Source organism: Magnolia sinica, chromosome 6 (assembly GCF_029962835.1).
Source record: "Magnolia sinica isolate HGM2019 chromosome 6, MsV1, whole genome shotgun sequence".
Lineage (NCBI taxonomy): Eukaryota > Viridiplantae > Streptophyta > Magnoliopsida > Magnoliales > Magnoliaceae > Magnolia > Magnolia sinica.
The window spans coordinates 93,849,986-93,869,196 of NC_080578.1; the positions used below are offsets into that span (position 1 = coordinate 93,849,986).

The 19,211-nt window shown below is 39.9% G+C and overlaps 1 protein-coding gene and 1 long non-coding RNA gene across 4 annotated transcripts in view; one reads left to right on the forward strand and one right to left on the reverse strand.

Annotated features, from left to right (window-relative positions):
* Nucleotides 1–5,619: 5,619 nt before the first annotated feature.
* LOC131249111 (uncharacterized protein At4g06598-like) overlaps nt 5,620–19,211 on the reverse strand; it is a 28,617-nt gene continuing 15,025 nt past the window's right edge. For all 3 annotated transcript variants that reach the window (XM_058249679.1, XM_058249678.1, XM_058249680.1), the window contains 3 exons: nt 8,018–8,093; nt 7,770–7,896; nt 5,620–6,284 (listed from right to left, as the gene is read on the reverse strand). In XM_058249679.1, the coding sequence (XP_058105662.1) occupies nt 6,109–6,284; nt 7,770–7,896; nt 8,018–8,093 (379 nt within the window). In that variant the 3' untranslated portion in view covers nt 5,620–6,108. The remainder of the gene's footprint in view (nt 6,285–7,769; nt 7,897–8,017; nt 8,094–19,211) is intronic.
* LOC131249114 (uncharacterized) lies at nt 8,731–9,448 on the forward strand. The gene is made up of 3 exons (XR_009172681.1): nt 8,731–8,869; nt 9,087–9,248; nt 9,328–9,448. It is a non-coding gene; the product is annotated as an uncharacterized LOC131249114 (long non-coding RNA).

Sequence of the window (19,211 nt, forward strand, 5' to 3'; positions counted from 1 at the left end):
AAGGAAAGATGCGAGTAGAGGCATGCTCTCTCTGTATCTGAGTCAGGGGGACTAAGACTTTATTTATAAGGAGGGCTGAAATAATTCAACATTAAAACTAGTCTTTTAGGAGTAAACACGTGATGAAAATCAATGTCTCTTTCAAATAATATATATACATAGTTTAATCCAAGCACACCCACCCCTTACATTTGAATTGATCACAACGACTATGGGGCTCACAAGTCTACTCGATCTGAATAATTCAACAGTTAAATTTAAATCAATTAAATTTGCAGAGCCTGCTTAGTAAAAGCGTTACATTTTCACACTTATGCTACACTGATCAATTCTTAAAATAAATAAATAAAGAAATATTTAAAACATTTTATAAAACATACATTCTAATAGGTACACAATAAAGTTTAAAATCACTACCATTAGAGAATATGAGCAATATTTTTTTAGATCTTATCCATAATGGTAGTTATCACAATATTTAATATTTTTGAAGTGACACAAATTATACTTATAAATACTAGTAATCTCAACAACGATCTAAGACGTGGAAATGTGATATGGATAATGCACTCCTGATGTGATCACATGTCTATCTTTAAGTGATCATGTCTATGTAAAGAGTACCATATCTCCAATATGACCAATATTTCACTTACTCATAATATATGTGCACACTAAAAATGAAGTTGAAATAAATTACATAACATATCATCAATAATATATAAATGAGATTCGTACATGTTTGTATCAAACTAAATTCATGTTAATCAAATATATTTATGAGATAAATGACTCTCATAAAAGCTGCATACTCTTTAAATAGTGTGCTAGGAGGGCCTTTAGTGAGTGGATCTATTATTGAACATTTAATGATTATATACAACTGCCTTCACAACAATGTATTTTATATCAATGCACGTTAATCTAAATTTATATATATATATATATATATATATATATATATATATATATATATGGGAAAAGGTACTATGCGCTCGACCTCACGAGTCCGTCCCATGAGGTCGAGCTGTGTGGGCCCCACCGTGATGCGTTTCAAACATCTACCCCATCAGTCGGATGCACCATTCCATCGTGGGCCTAGGTCCCATATATAGTCGAGTCATATCCAGTGACTATGGGCCACACCACAGGTACTAGTGGCAGGCTCGACCATTAAAATAGTTCATAATCGTCCTATGAGGTTGAGATGTGGTTTGCAAATTCAGCCCATCCATTTTAAAATAAGCAATACATTCCATGTAATTCCCCTTTTCAGACATATATATATATACTATGGGTGGGCCCCACCATAGTACTATATATATATGCTATATATACGGTGTCTATCACATGATATATATAGATGGTATTGGCCCACGAAGTTACCGTATACGGCTGATTTTGGAATATCCCATAATTTAGAGACCCATCAAATGCAACGTGTTGATGTTCGACACGCATAACGGTGGGGCCCACAACCTCAGACTAACCGGGAAAGTGGATGGCCAGCGTGTGTAAATTTGAGGAAATACATATATATAGCTATATACTATATATATAGGTATATATATAATATATATATCACAAACACTCAGCTTAGACAGAGGAATACGGAATTATCATAAAAAATTCTCAACGCTTCGAGATCAACTATATAACTTATGACGGGGCAACCAACAAAATCTACTTATATATATCCAACCACCTCTAGATGGTGAGATCTTCGATGTATGAGTGTGAAGTCTTTTACAGTAAATAAGGCTGTAACAAAATATTTCACACTTTTCTATGACACAACCTAACAACTATCATGAAAAAGTAATTAGATATAAACTTCTTACTGACGGGGCAACCAACAAAATCTACTTCTATATATCCAACCACCTCTAGATGGTGAGATCTTCGATGTATGAGTGTGAAGTCTTTTATCCATTATAAGTAGTATGATACTTTTTATGCGACTTTCTAATAGTGCATCCCAAAATTACAAAGATACTTGCCCAACATTCCAACTACAAAAGCAATATCCACATGAGTATAGACTTGAGTATATATGGCGCTCCATATTATTAATGTATAAGGAATATCTATCATTTAATTCATTTCTATATTACTCTTGGGGTAGTGGTATGAGCTTAACTTATTACCCTTTATAATATATGCTTGGCTAGAAGCACAATCTTGTATAACAAACATTTTGAAAATCCTATCAATAGAGGCTCTACTACAAGCCAAGTAGTTAATGTGATTTAGCATAGTGTATCAAGATGCCAATGATAAAGGGGACATCATCAAGATCCTTCATCTTAAAATTTTAAGACGATTTTTTTTTCTCGTGCGCAATAATTCAATGTCATTATTAGCTAATAAAATATCATTAACATGCAAAACCAATGAATTTGCTCCCATTGCTTTTTGCATAGATCACTCATTAGTAGTATTTTCATAAAATTAAATGAGAAAGTTACTTAACGAAATTTTAAGTACCGTTGCCTCCATGCCTATTTCAACCCATAAATTGACTTTTTAAGTTTACACAACAAACTTGCTAAGCCATTAGCTACAAAACTTCTTAAAACTTCTTAGTTGCTTTATATATATATATATATATATATATAGTTGATTTAGGATTTGACCAAATTGAGAATGGAGGGTTTCGAACTAAGAAGACTGGGAGTTCCTCTTCAATCTTTAGGCCTAGTGTATGAATTTAAATTTTTTAACCATATTGGACAACTCCATAATGTTCTCTTAGATATTTTCTTAGCCTTTATGTGATGTAAGAGTCACTTTGTCATAAGAAAACTCGTTCGACTTCATCTGACTTTTGAAATCAAATTTCTATTTCGACCAGGCATATCTTGGCTTTCTCAATGTTGAGCATGACACGTTTCATTATTTTAGAAATCCTATGCTTCATAATTTTAAGGCATTTTGTTAAACGTAACCAAAACCTTGTAATAGGTAATTTCTAACTCTATATTGGTGTGAGATGGCTTAGGAGGTTTCTTGTCATCCAAGGCAATATACAAGTCCATGCAAGCTGCAACCTAGGACAATCTTAATAGACACTTTCTATTTGGCATAATTGGACCCAATTAGGAACAATATGGCATTATATTGGGTTGAAACGTGGAAAAAGTTTATAACTGAATGTATAAATAAATATACTCAAATTAATAAACATGTTTTTATTTAAACAATGAATGAATGTAAACTAAAGGAAAATCAGACATTGTACTTTCATTAAATTGACTGGGGCATTTAATTGAATTACCCAAAATGATGATAAGTCGATTTCATCAATTTTGGCAAGAGAATAGCGCATCATCATGACTTCTCATTTGAGTTGAAATCACAATATATAAGTGGCTCCACTGAATATGAAGCTAATCAATACTAATTATATAAATCTAAAACACCCAATACTTTTAAGTGGGATGAATCTTTTAAACTTATGTTATCAACACCAATCACTCCACACTGCTCATGTCCTACTAAAAAAATGATCATCTTTGATTCGATCACTATTTGTCATTGAACTAAACACAAACTCGTGCTATCTTAAGCACGTATGAAAATCATTAAATTTCACACATATGAATCTAAAATAAAAATTAAAAATCACCAATTGAGGTGATTTTGGTGGCTAGTACAACACAACTAGTTCCAACTTTTTTATTTTAAAATCAATTACCGTAGCGTGAACTTGCCCTCAATGAACTACTCTAAAGAAATCTTTTTTGACCCATATAGTTAATATTGACCTTAACAAGTTGTGAGTATTTGGAGTAAAATAAATTGTTGGATTTTTCTATCCTTTTACCACAACAAGCAATTCATATTAGCTCTTAAAGCATGAGTAAAGGCTCAAAAGTTTTGGGCTTAATCAGGACTTGATATACATAACAAGAATGTAAAACAATGGGTGGTCACATGTATTTTCTATATTTAAATTTAACCAACGGTTTATTTTCATAAAAACCCATTTGTGCTGCAAGCTAAGAACCTGAGTAACACCCATATCCACAGCTCAAGTGGTAGACTTGAGTGAAAGATACCTCGTTTCAACACTGAGGTCTTGGCATTGATTCCCTAGTGGGGGTGGCTAACGGTGAAGTGTGATCTGACAGTGGGTGTACTAACAATCAAAGTTGAGATGAATCACACCCGTTTAAAACAATATGTGAATGACCATGATTAATCCAGGCCCATTTGGAATCCAATTAGACCATCCCCAAGAGGCACATTGAGGATCCAACTTAGACTAAATTTCATCTCATTCTTAATAATGGATCATGAGATAAGGCCCACTCAATGAACAATCAATCGTAATCATTCAATAATTTCGCGATCTAATTCCGATATGGACAAATGAACATTCGTTTTGAACCTCTCGACGAGCAAAGCAAGATAGTTGGTTCAGATCTCTTAGAGGGAGGCTCATACTAGACCAAAAACAATAAGTTACACAACAAGGATTGGGTGTGGGCCAATCCACGTAATCCAACAGTCCATACTCCAGAGGCAGTGAGGCCCCACTGACCACAAGCCAAGGGTGGGCCCCACACTTCCAAGTAGTCACATAGTCAAATCCATGCACACGATGATTACATTTTGAACACACAACATCACATACATAATATGAACAAGATGAATGCCATGGATTGCTTAGGGATGCATGGGCCTTCATGCTAAAAAAATTCTAGTTTTTTTTTTTTTTTTAATTCCCCAAAAATCATAATTTTTATGTCAAAAGAAGTTTAGTTGATATATGTTTGATGTAGGACAAATAACAACTTTCTCTAAAAGCTTGCATTGATAGAACATGGCAAATTAATTCCCTTTATCTCATAGCCCAAGCCCACATCGCATGGGTTAGGACCTCGGCCAAACCCCCCTCGTGGGCCCCACATGACATGAGTGCTGCCTCACACAAGCCACTCACCTCACACGGGCCACCCACTCCTAGTATGTCCCCGTATACCACAGGCTACCCCACTCGATCCCGGTGTGAAAATATCCCTGCATTAACAAGCCTATAAAAGATTTTGAAACATCAGCTAATCAATTATATCCGATGGCTTTGGAAAAGATGACCTAAATAAATTAACATGAGCCGATAAAGACACTACGAGTAGCAGCAAGGAGTCTCCAAGAAGGATTCAGCAACTCAAACAAGGAAAGCAGTTTCACATCCACCCACTGAGATATTATATGAGACAAGGCTACCAGTTTCAACTTCGTAAGTTATGTCCCATTATGGATGAACCATGCATCAAAATTTTCTCGGACGGGACAGTCTTAAACTTTCGCTTTGGAGCCTTAAGAAGAAAATTGCAACAATAGTCGGCATTCAACTGAACATGGTCCTACTTGCTCTAAAAGCTTAAACTGATAGAGCGGTGAATCCATCCTTTATCTCATAGCCCACGCCCTACTTATGACTAGGTCATCCGCCGAACCTCTCATGGGCCCCACATCACATGAGTCTCGGCTTACACAAGTCATCCACCTCATACGGGCCGCCGACCCCAAGTGTGCCCCGCATCCCACAAGCAACTCCACTCAAGACTGGTGTGAAAATATCCTTGCATTACCCCTAACTACATAAAGAAAGAAAGAAATCTGGCTGACTTGAGTTTTATCCAACATAACCTGCTTAAAATCCATTAGTCACAGACTTCCATGTTAGCCGTTTCAGTACTGATAAAATAAAAACAATAATCAGGAACAAAATATAGTCAAAAGATTAACCAAAGTTCATTTTGATTTCCGCCTCCAACCTCAGATTATAACGGTGGGGCTGCCTGTTTCTGTATTTGCAAATGAAAGAAATGAAAGAAAATAGAAACTTGGAATTGACATTTAGACAACCCTCTGATTGATAGACACACCCTTTCTTCTACTTTTGGCAATACAGTAGTCCACCTTCGCACTAACCTATCATCCAAAGTAGAAAGAAGATGAATCTATCAAAATGGTGGAAGCAGTGGCTCCCAAAAATAAATCATTACCTAAATTTCACCCTTTGCACCTGGCTGAGTTATGAATTTTGAAGCATCCTGCAATGGTATGGTGCAGCATTGTTTATACCTACATGCTCCTTTATAAGGTCCATTTCTCGGTTTGAGTTGATTGACAAATATCTGAATTTAAGTCCAGATGATCAGAAGCATCTGTGATTTCATTTACACACCGTTGAGATTGTGAACTTTCACACTGTTGGTTGTAATATATTTCCTGCAACTGCTCCACTTCTTTACATAACAGTTCATATTGAGCTGCATTGTAGAAAACAAAATTAATATGTAATTGTTGCCTAGAAGCACAGGTTTTCTCACCTCCATAGACAAAATAAACAGACAACAAATCTACTTCATTTCATAAAAAAGAAAAAGAAAATAAAAATATATATAATATAAAAATTTTAAAAAAAATCTTTCCATTTTCTATTATTTGAAGAACAGGTTTTCTCACCTCCATAGACAAAATAAACAGACAACAAATCTAATTCATTTCATAAAAAAGAAAAAATAAATAAAAAAATCTCTCCGTTTTCTATTATTTGGTACCCTTCCCTTATGTGTCTATGGTTTTATTTCAAGCACTGTATGCAACCAATTCCCATCATAACAATGAGGTTCTTTAATGTCCGGAGCAGCAATAGCAGGAGGGCTGTTAGGCTTTCAATTCCTGACATATGTGGCTGGGGCAGTAGATCCAGACCATCCATCTAGTGGATCCTATCTGTGGATGGCTCATGGTTGGAAACAATAGAATGGATGATCCTAGTTGTCCAAACAGTGATCTTTTGATGAACTGTGTGAAAATGGTTGATTGCCTGCAAACAACAAGGAAAAGTGATGGCAAGGATTTTCCCTTTGATATGTTTTTCAACTGTAGGAAATTCACTAGACAGACGGTCCAACCCTCCACTGCCACACCATGTGTCTAGTATTGGATGATGAATGCCGCTCCAGCCTTGTTTGCAGTGAACGGTCTAGATGGGTGGACCCCACAGGATTTGATGGGCTACACGATCTCGGAACTTTCTCAAAAAACCAAAGATGGACGATCTATGTCCAAAGGTCTGCCTAGACCTAACCAGGACGGGAGCAAAGAGGATCTTGTCATCCCTTTGATTCTATGATCATGATGTCCCCCAGATCATGATCGATGACTTAGATTGTCCAGATGTGGGCATAATACACAAATGGAATACTATTAGTTTCCTCCTTATTTTCTATCTGGAACCCCTCTCGGTCATGTGTATTTTACAAGAAGATGCCTCCCCTTTTATAGAGGGATCGGGAGAGTTTGGATGAGGTAGGGTTGTCCCAACTCATCATATGTCTCCCTTTTCTAAATTGAATCCTTCGTCGAATTTGAAATTTGAAACAAATTTCAAATTTCGAAAAAGAAAGAAAAAAGGAGGGATATAGGGGGCTAATGTTGGACCCACTCACTAGTGAATGCCCACAAACCCATGTCCAACAATATAAGCCCTAACTAGCAGAAAGGCAGTTAGTAAACTGGTGTTTGAATCCAAATTTAATGGATACGATGAACAATCAGAATGCATCACTGGTACTAATAATGTAAGAGCATATTGATCACTTATCCACAAGAAAAAGCTTGGCTTCATATTTGCCATTTGGAAATGACATGGGTACACTTGCAGGTGTCAGAAAGGATAGATAGTATCAGAAGACACAAACAGGAAATACTATTGCAAAAAGAAAGAAAGAAATCTGAAATTGGTGTACCATCTTTTATTTTTTTCTCTTGAGCAATGCTATTTATGCGTTGCATGAGACCCTTATTCTCTAAGCTCAGTATAAGATGCTTTTTCCTAAGGAATGCAAGCTCAGATGCCACATCCAATCCCTCAGCCTGCAGATACCAAAAATTGAAAATAATAAAATAATAATCAAAAGAATAAATGTTTGTAATTCTAAGAAGTCAAGGTAAATTCATCTCTATAGTTTTTTTTTTTTTCTCAGTAGGGACTTACATGAAGAAGGCTGACGTTCTGTTCCAGCTCAGCAATGTACTGAAGTTTCCGAACCCGCGAACGCTGTGTGAAATGCCTGCACCCCATGACACCTAGATTTTAAGTAACACAGCTTAAATACCAAAGGCAACATAATTCAAGTAATTATGAATGAGAGAAAGTTAGCTTCCTCTCAAACCATAATAATATTATTACTATTTCAAAACATTGAATAATTTTTTTTCTCTTGAAATCTGTTGAATTCTTATTTCTACGCATGTCTTTTTTTAGGAAGTCTACATCCATTATGGGTCATGAACATCTTTTCCTGGAGAATATGCAATGACGGTATCTAAGGAATAAGCATCGACTAACTTTGTGCTAGCAACCACGGTAAGAGGATGCAAGAATGATTGGGCATAAAGCATCTATAGGTGGCTCTTCAAGTCCATCATCAAGTTGGTCGTCTTGTTATGCGAACATTGGTGGGACAATCCTCATACTTTCAATTTCCTCAGGCCAATAAGATGTTGGTCGTCTCGTTATCTGAACGTTGGTGAGACAATACTCATACCTTCCAGCTTCTCTTTGGTGAGTGGGGCATCACTCCCTGGGACATCTTTATGCATGTTGGTCTCCCCTTCCACGGCACAGTGTGCCAAATGCCGAGATTCTGCCAGCTGTTACGGATGATGTTTGGATGTATCTTCTTGGCGCTATCCCTCCCTCTTCCTAATTTTACTATCACCAATTGAAGCTCGGATGGTTGACGGATACATTTGCCCATGTCATTCCTGAAGATGATCAGACGGCTGTCTATAAGGCCCATCTCAATCACTTATATTCTGACCTGGGAGAGAAGATGAATCCCAGGTTAATCTTTCTGCTTGAAAATCTGACATTTCCATACAACTGAATGCGGCCCTGCGAGCTAATTTGTACTGCAGCTTGGATAAGGTTTTCCATTTCAACAGATCTCTTACTGGGTTCTAGTCGCTCATTAAGTTGACTCTTCCACTTCTTTGGCCTTAGTCTTTTGATTTTTATATATGGCAGTGACAATTTCCTGACCTGTTCTTGTGGCATTCAGACATGCTTCTATGACCATTTTCCTCACCTGGATCCGCCTTTGAAGGACCTGGACCCACCTCAATGCTGTTTCACGCTATGGCATCCTGATATCCGCTACCCCACTCCTCGCGTTTCAGAGGATAACTGGAAGGCTGATATTGATGGTCCCAACATGGATGATGTAAGGACTTGCCATTAGTTACCAGTTGCTGTCTTTTGATTGCTTATTGACAAACTGATGGTTTGTGATGCTTGAATAGTTCCGGTTCGTGCCATAGTCTCATACCCATATATTTTTTATCTTGTCGGCTGGGATGGTGTACGAGGTATCTCGCCAACGCCACTTACTGTCTAAGCCTGTTGTGTACAAGCGGTACCTAGGTAGGCGGCTCCCTAATCGGCTTACTAGGGTTCTTTCTGTCCCTCTTTCACCTCCTTCAGAGCCTGTGCGTTGGGATCAGCTTGTGGCCGACGACTTCACGTCCTACCTTGCTGGAATGCCGGCTCGAAATTTCATCATGCCCGGTCGTGATTATGCTTCATGGTATCAGCAGTTCAGTATGAGGCCGATCTTTCTTCCTCTTTTTGCTCCTCGCTGATCTCACCAATATGTTGGCAGTTCAGTGATGGCACCTCTGGCGGACGAGTATCATGCAGAGCAGCAGGAGAAAGGAGATGACAATGATTACGTGGGCAATCTCTAGACATTCCGGCTTGCATCCTGCCTTCCTTTCAGTACTTGTATCTTCTCTTTTGGTGTAGCTGTATTCCTCTTTGAAGGATGACTTCTTGTCATGCATTGAAGCTTGTTTTGTACCGCCTTGATGGCCTTGATTAATGGAATCTGCCCCTATGCTTCACACTCAGTCCTTTAATGCTTGTTTTTGGTCATTTTGGAGCTTGAGAATGCTAATTGGTAGCATGCATCATGATTTTGCAACACTTTGACAGTCTGGATTGCCAAGTGTCCTCCTTGTTCGTCTGTTGAGCATTTTCTTGTTTAAAGGGCCTGTTTTGGGTCATAATCTTCACGATATAGTACCTGGGGAATGATCTAGGTGATCTTGATCAAATTTCAGCCAAAGAAGAGACCCATTCAAAGTTCCGGTGGCTCCCAGGGAGCCTCTGGCTGACATCACCTGTCATTCTCACCTACCGCGGACCCCTAGACCAATCCAGCGCGAGCGGGGCCAAAATATACAGACCAACGGCTCCTTAGGCGTCGCCGGCCTCTCTTCTGGCAAGCTGTTTTGGCTCGTTCTGGTTCGGACATTGCCCACATTCTCCCGTTGCTGTCTCTATCATTCCCTACCATCGAACCTTCGATTCTACTATCTTTCTTTTGTCTCTTTCTTCATTTTGGCCATTCCTTTCAAGGTCCACCCAAGATGGGTTGCCAGGTGATCTTATTGCTGGAGTAGGGGAGTCTTCATCATTGGAGCGTTTGATGGCTTTGGATGGAGGTGATTCTCTCCCTATTGATGGCATGGATGGTGCATTGCTTGGGGATTTTAATGGTGATGTTAATGAAGGCTTAGAGAGAGTAGTTGGGGTTGGATTTAATGTCCCCATTAATGAAGGTGTTGCTGAAATTCTATATCCTAATGGGGAAGCCATTAATGAAGGTTTGGATGGTGAGGATTGCGCTATGGGTGAAGCTATAGGTTCCTTGGATGAGGGCCATGTAGATGTGGCTTTGGATGTGGGGGATGAGGCCATGATCGATGAGGATGGGCTGATCTACCCTTTGGATGACTTAGATATCATGGACCTTTCTGGATGGGTTGGATCATCGTATTGATGGTCGGGATGGGAGATCTCCTCGTTTGAGCAGTCTTGATGCGATTTAAGGAGTTGCAGATGGTGAGGGTGTTGTTTTCCTAGAGTTGGATGGTGTGGATGACTGGATATCCCTTTTGGATGGTTGGGATGCCGATTGGATGCCTTCTTTTACCCAAGAGGAGTTGATCAACGGAGATCTTGGCTTTGGTTCTTCGACCGGGCCTATTGCGGCGCAGTTTGATGGTGCGAATGGTGTCTTGGACGGCTTAGATTGGCATCAGTCAGCTTTGATTGGTTCTAATGCTAGTTTGGCTGGTTGGATTGACCCAGCCGGAGCATTATGTGGTGCAGTCTTTTACAACATCCAGATGGTCAGTCTTGACGGTGGTGATCGTCCATTATTCCTGGATCATCTGCTCTTTGAGCCATCATTTGTTCATATATCTACGGCGACTGATACTAATGACCAGGATGTTGCGTGGTCCACGTATGAGGTAGGCGGGACTTCCAAGGCTGCTGCGGAGAGAGTTGAGTTGCTGACCACCTATTATGGAGTTCCTGCTAACTCAACTACATGGCAGGTTGGCATGGCATCGGTTGTTGACTGTTAAGGGTCAAATATTGCATATTTTCCCTCATTTATATCTTGGTTTTATGAACATGATAATGCTTAATGGTAGATTTTATACATGTTTGTGTTGTAAGGTGAATCTGAGAGCTTGGATTGAAAAGAATGCTAAAAGCATGAATTTAGTGCTCAAGAATCACCAAGGCAAAGGAGGGATCTTAGGAGACCAATAACGAAGAATTCTCATGCCAAAGATCCTAGGAAACCAAGTACAAAGGATGGAGAAAAGATTGGCAAGAGCACAAGTTAAACAGCAGAAAAACAGCCAATTTCAGTGCCACCTAAGCCAACTTCGGTGCCACCTAAAGTGCACAAAACAGTCCAGCAAGAAAACAACTTAATTCGGTGCCACCTAAGCTTAATTCGGTGCCACCGAAACCAACTTCGGTGCCACCTAAGCCAATTTCGGTGCCAACTAAGTACTCTGCACAATACAATTTCAGACGCGAAAAATTTCAGATACAACTTCGGTGTCACCGAAATCACAGGGCCGACGCGGATTGCGTAATTGAGGTTGTTTGCGGAAATTTCAAGTCGGTGCATAAGAGGGGGATGCACAACTATAAATAGGAGTCTCTAGGACGTTCCTAGGCATCTTTTAGGGTTCAAGGAGTGGAGCAAAAGGGTGGAGCCACCGTCCAAGAGCTTTCTTCTTCTTCCTTAGTTGGTCTTTATGTTTTGTTTAAGAGTTCTTAGTTCAATCATGTCTATGGTTGGCTGAACCTCTTAGCTAGGGCTAAGAGGTGAAGCTTGTGGAGTGATTGGGATGTTTGCTTTGCTTTATTCATGTTTTGTTGAACTCTTATGGATTCTAGTTCTTTATTAAGGAATATTTTTAGTTTTTAATAGTTTGTTGTGACAAATTACAATAGATCTACAATTGCTTTGAATATCTTCTTTTCCTGAATTGAGATTGTGAAATTAGTAAGTCCCGTTGTTCACCATCATCCCTTGGGCATGGTAGGGAGATGGAATCTTTCCTAATCTTCACAATTTTCCTATGATAGGTTGTGGGGTTGGTATATCCTGTTGTTTGCCATCGTCCCATGGGCATAGTTGGATGATGAAATCACTTCCAATCCCCACAACTCTTATCCATTAAGACTAGGTTCATGAGAAGTTCAAATATTTAATTATCTCTCTTTTCCAATTGGATAGGATAGGACTCCAATTCTAATTGGATTTCCTGAATCAAGCAAGGTAGCATCCTGAGAAGCTACAAGTGGATCATTAGCACCCTAGTTCCTTTTAATTGATAATTTAAACCTTATTCATAATTACTCTTTTTAATTCAGATTTCTGCTTTGGTTCTTCATCTAATTCTAGTTCTAGTTAAATTCAGAAGACACAAGTTCAGTCCCTGTAGATTCGACCTCAGTCTCACCAAGATTATTACTACATCGCGACCCCACACTTAGGGTTGTGAGCATTGACCCAGACGTTGAGATTTTCCTTGGTCGACACCCGGCTTCAAAGACCATTTTTGAAAACTTTCTCCAAGAGACGGCTTCCATTGATCTCCGTGACGAGGGGATGCCTCAGTTTGATGAGCAGTTAGTTTCTTCAGATATGACGGTCAATGAGGACGTTCCTGTGCACACTTGTCGACTGCATCCACACTCGGTATGTTCTAATCGGCTGCGATCCTGGGTTAGGAGCTTGTCAGAGTTTGAGCTCAGAGAGATTGAGTATTATAGTTTTGGAGGGGTCCTCCGACTGGTATGAGTGGATGTTGACTAGAGGATGTTAGGGGTAGCCTTGGGTGATTGGATCTTGGCATTGAACTTGTTTGTATTCAATGACTTGAAGATGGGCCCGTCTCTGGAGGAGCTCTCATGTTTGACTGGATTGCCCTTAGATCATTCCCCTGGGAAAAAGAAGGCATCCAATCAGCATGCGTGCGCTAAGTCATTCCCAATGTTATCAGAAAAGCGCATGTGTGCACTAAGTTATTCCCAATGCTATTAAAAAAGCGCATCCATGCGCTAAGTCATTTCCAATGCCCCTACCTCACATATATGGAGGTGGGCCCCACCATAGGAAAACAATATTGATCTGAAACTTTTGTCCCCCAACAAGTTTGGATCCTGTGTTGTAGTCTATCGGAGGTATGGATCTTCCTTATTTTTGGTCTCATACCGTAAAATGAGCAAGAAATTTTGATGGACGGCTAAATAAAACACTTATATCATGGTGGGGCCCACAGATCTTTGACACAAGCTACGTGGCGGGTGTTAAGGTCACCAGCCAATTCGAATCTCGCTTTAGCGCCCACCGTCATGTATATGTATTATCCATGCCATCCATCCATTTTTATATATCATTTTAGGACATGATCCAAAATTAAATCATATCCAAAGCTCAAGTGGACCAAACCACATGAAATAGTATGCATTCATGTATATGTTTTATGTATTATCCATGCCATCCATCCATTTTTACATATCATTTTAGGACATGATCCCAAAATTGAATCATATCCAAAGCTCAAGTGGATCACATGACAAGAGTCAGTGTGCATACAATCTACGAGTTGAATCAAGTCGAATCCAACCGAGCTGAATTGAGCCGAGCCGAGCTGGTACTGCCCTAGTTTGAGCTTGGTTTGTTTTTTTAAACGAGCTTGACTCCGAGGCTTGGTTTGGTTTAAACTTCTATTCGAATCAATCCAAGCCGAGCTTTTTCAAACCAATCCAAGCCAAGCTTTCGAGCTAGCTTGGTTTGTGTCCAACTCTACCCTGACGTCATATTGGGTGCCACAAAGCTTACAGGAAAGTCACACCTGCATATGTACAAGGGCATACCTACTGCTAATCAAGCCCCAAACAGATGAGTTTTCATGAGATCCACCCCATCTAATGGGGTACCCCACCCCATATTTCTTTTTAGTCCAAAATTTAGGATGATTAACACTCAAGTGGGCCACCCCATAGGGAACAATGCAAAAATTATACGTAAAATCACTAAATTCACATGGTACAACCCACTTGAGTTTTGGAACAACGTAATATTTGGGGAATTTTTTCATCCTAATGAGGGATGTTTGATGAATGGATTGTATGGCATATAAACACCATGGTGGGTCGCACACAAAGCTAATGGTGTACATGCCCATTGCGATTGTTTCCTACAATGAAACCTACTTGAGTCTTGGATCGTCATCATTTTTGGGTGCCAGTGTGAACTTGAGGCAGTTTTCTTGATGGACTAGATGGATCACATGAAAGGTCATACGCTTAACCCTCAATTAGTTGGTAGCAGGTCCAAAGAGATACACCGCGTCAGAGACTTCAGAGAGAGAGCACAGTAGAAGGGAGGTTTTTATGGAATCTATTAGATACTCAGTTTGAGTTCGATGGTTGATATACGAACACTATTAAACCGTACCCGTTGCAATGTCACCTCAAATCAGAACTAAATTGTGGAACTCAATGTATTTAAGAGAAAGTTCCAAAATAAGATTGATGGAACAATTCTAAACTCTGATTTGTGAACAATGTTTATTGAAAGGGTACTCTCATTGGAAGGGTAATCTTGTCATCTATAAAAAATACCAGCATAATATAACTACCACTAGGAAAATCTAATAGAAGGTAGTTTAATGAAACTTAATCTAATGACGTAGTTTAATGAAAACATTTTAAAAACATGTACTAGAATGTATTCAAAAAAATTAGGTAGTATTTTATTAAAAAAATTATTCTCGGAAATAACCAAGAAACCACAGAGATTTACTCGACCACAGCTGCAGACTTATAAATTTTTCCCAATGTTAACATTCACAAATAAATATAAAATGTGAGGCACCTCTCGATCCATAGGAGAAAAATGAGTATGAACATAAAAAAATGATGGTCCATTTGGATCCTTATATTCTTGAGTATTAAAAAACCCTTAGTGATGAGCCAAGACAATTGTGATCCATTTACAGCTTTCCTAAAAGACAATGAAAAAAGAATGAATGATATATTGGGAGATAAATAGTGAACATGGAGAGGAAACTTTGGGCATTTAATAGTTCTTTCAAATAGTTGTGTAAGAACATAACTGAATTTGAAGGAAGAATTCCCTGCCTCTCACTGTCAACAAGTTCAGAGATTTTAATGATCAAAATCGAATTTGGCTGCTTATATTGAACAATGCTTATAAGATTATAGTATATACAATCAAATCCTGGAGATTAAAACTCCACTGACAGACGAATTTGTAGATGAAAGCATGATAGAATAATGGGATCCCATGACAAGGATCTAGAGCAACAAATTAACAGACAACATGAAAATGACATTAGTTATAAGATTATAGTATATACAATAAAATCCTGGAGATTAAAACTCCACTGACAGACAAATTTGTAGATGAAAGCATGGTAGAATATGAAAACAAAGAGAACTCTTTTTGTTTTCTTGTATTTGAGACAACCCAAAGGGGTTGAATCTATAGAGATCTACAACCATCTATACAAGGTAAATTAGAAATACAGAATCATCTAATTAGCTATACAAGGCATGCGACCTGTCTAACATCCCCCTTCAAACTAATGCTGGTCATCGACAAGTAATAGTTTGCCAACTAGAAATGAGTGACGTGCAGAAGTGAGGGACTTCGTGAGAATGTCTGCAATTTGATCATGGGATGCAACATGTGGAAGAGAAATGAGTCTAGACTGAAACTTCTCTTGGATGAAGTGACAATCAACTTCAATATGCTTTGTCCATTCATGGAAAATAGGGTTGGAGGCAATCTGAATGGCACTCAGACTATCGACATGGAGTGGAGTAGGATTTTGTAGATGCACGCCCAATTCTGAAAGAAGACCACGTAACTAGACAAGCTCACTCCAAGCAGCGGAAATCGCTCGATACTCGGCATCCGTGTTGGATTTGGAAACAGTGGCCTGCTTCTTACACTTTCAAGAGATGAGAGAAGTGCTGAGAAAAACACAGTAACCAGTAGTAGATCATCATGTGAGAGCGCAACCGGCCCAGTCCACATCCGAATAAGCACGAAGGTCCAGAGGTGCCATAGAGGAGAAGAACAGTGATCGATCTAGAGTTCCACGTAGGTACCAAAGGATGCGCAACACCATAGTCATATGCAGAGTCCGAGGAGCGAAAACAAACTGGCTGACAACTTGAATAGCATAGGCAATATCAGGGCAAGTTATTGTTAAGTAGACCAAACTCTCAACCAAACGGCGGTATAATGTGAGATCCGCAAGAAAATGACCATCGTCACGGCCATATTAAACGTTAAGTTTTAAGGGAGTCTGAACTATCTTCTGATCCGTCAATAAGGCTAAAGCGAGAAGATCCTTTGTATATTTACACTGGCTGACCAGGATGCCACGTTGAGAACATGAAAATTCAAGTCCAAGAAATTATGTTGGAGGGCCAAGGTCCTTCATTTTGAAGGATGATTTCAGAACGTCCTTGAATGCCGAGATGCCAGTAGCATTGCTACCAGTCAGGAGTAGGTCGTCAACATATACGAGAACAATGATGATACCGTGATTAGTGGTGCGCAAAAATAACAATGGATCATGACCACTCTGAGTAAAGCCAGCACCCGTAACAACATCGTGAAAGCGTTAGAACCATGCCCAATGTGCCTGTTTGAGGCCGTACAAAGCTTTCTTTAGGCGACATACCTTATTGGTAGGGATTAAAGAGCCAGGGAGGAGGTTGCAAATATACTGTTTCTTGGAGGTCGCCACGAAGAAAAGCATTTTTCACATCCATTTGAGCGAGTGGCCAAGAACGAATGGATGATATTGCCAGAAGAGTACGAACAGTTTTCATCTTGGCCACAGGAGCAAATATCTCATCATAATCAATTTGGTGTTCTTGTTTGTATCCCTGAGCTACAAGCCGAGCCTTGTATCGATCCAATGATCCATCAGATTTGAGCTTTACAGAATAAATCCATTTACTACCAATTAATTGTTGGTCAGTGGGTCGAATGACAATATCCCACGTATGATTATCATCCAATGTTGCAAGTTCTTCTGCCATAGCCTTCCTCCAACAATCAGGAGTGGCTGCCTAAGTGTATGAAGTAGGAATAGATACAATAACCAGAGTAGCATTCATGGCATACATAGTATAACGCCCCGAACTTTTCGATACTCGAGCATCGAAAGTCCACGAGCGTTACCGTAAGATTCGACGTAAATCATACGTGTGTACAATACCAATCTAGCTATCCTAACCTTGCATTTGTCTCCTAACACGAATCTAACCCTTGAGAACAATCCCCACCCACGAAAGAAATCATTCAACCGCTGATCAAGTAGTGCAATGCGTATTCGTTCCATTAACTAAATCAATTGATAACCTTTCATCTAAGATGATTTAGGCATAAGCTCTTTTATTAGAATTACTTAGAAACGTCCCTACACTCAAGTAGACCCATTAGATTTCACGAAACTTTTAAATCAACAAAAATTAAGATAATGCCACCAACCTAGACCCTTGAATTCTAGTTCACTCGGTTCCCACGATCCGTTTAGCATGAAACTTTATATCATGCTTAATTAGCCCAAATTAACCGTACACATCAAATCTCAACCCTTAGATCATAATATAAGTGACTCAATGAGCAGATCAGCCATTGACCGTCGATTTTAGGGGCCACCTGATCTTTGGATATGTTTCAAATTCGGGCTCAAGCCCTTAAGTTACGTGGGAAGGTGAATGGACGGCGTAGATTTCCCACAGACGTCTCGGTGGACCACACCCGTGAAGCAGGTGCACACCCTGCACGAACTATCGCCGCGCACCGAACCAGGAGAGTCGGTCAGCGCACGCTGACCCAACTCCCACTCGAACACGGAGAGAATCTCTCTCCTTGCTGCGTAACGGACGGACCACATCCGTTTTGAGGGAGACTGTGGGCCACCATCATGACCCACATAGATGATCCGGACCGTCCAACGTGTCCGGGAGGGGAATTCAACCAAAACTACGGTGCTCATGTGCATCCATGCACACGCACGAGCTCTCGCGATGACAGGTAACCACAGCACCACGTTGATTAGCGGTGTGGCCCACCCAAAACGCGGGGCCATCTCAAATCATGAGTTATGGCCTAAATCGACCCTGTAAAACAAGTAAACGACCCAGATCCATTTAAAGATCATCGAAAGTGGGTCCCGTCGACTCCAACAAAGAGTCGAAATCAGATCCGTTCGCAGTTAAACAAATGGCGTCTGTTTGAAGATGTAGTGGGCCACTGCAACTGGTCTACGAGGAGATCCAAACTGTTCAGTCTGTCGGCCATCCAAAACCGACCCAAGCCACATCAGCCTCACACGTTGATGCACATGTGTGCGTGTGCAAGGAAGACCGTAGTGTCGTTCCCTCTCCCAGTTACGCAAATGATTGCTACGTAAGGAGATCTTGCGAATCCCTTGCTGCGTAAACAGACTCACACAAGGGAGCTTGCGGACTCAGACGGCTATAAAAGGCCTGCCGCCCCACGAGAGAGAGAGAGAGAGAGAGAGAGAGAGAGAGAGAGAGACCGATTGAGAAAGACGGAGAGAGCTCTTCACGGCTAGCAGCTCCGCCTTGCTGCCGTCCAGCAAGAAAGAAAGAAAAGAAAAGAAAAGAGAGGAAGAAAGAATAGAGAAGGAAAGAAAAGAAAGAAAGAAAAGAGAGAAAGAAAGAAAGAAAGAAAAGAGAAGAAGAGAAATAAAGAAGAAGAAAAGGAGGCCGGTGCTAAAAATTCAGCAAC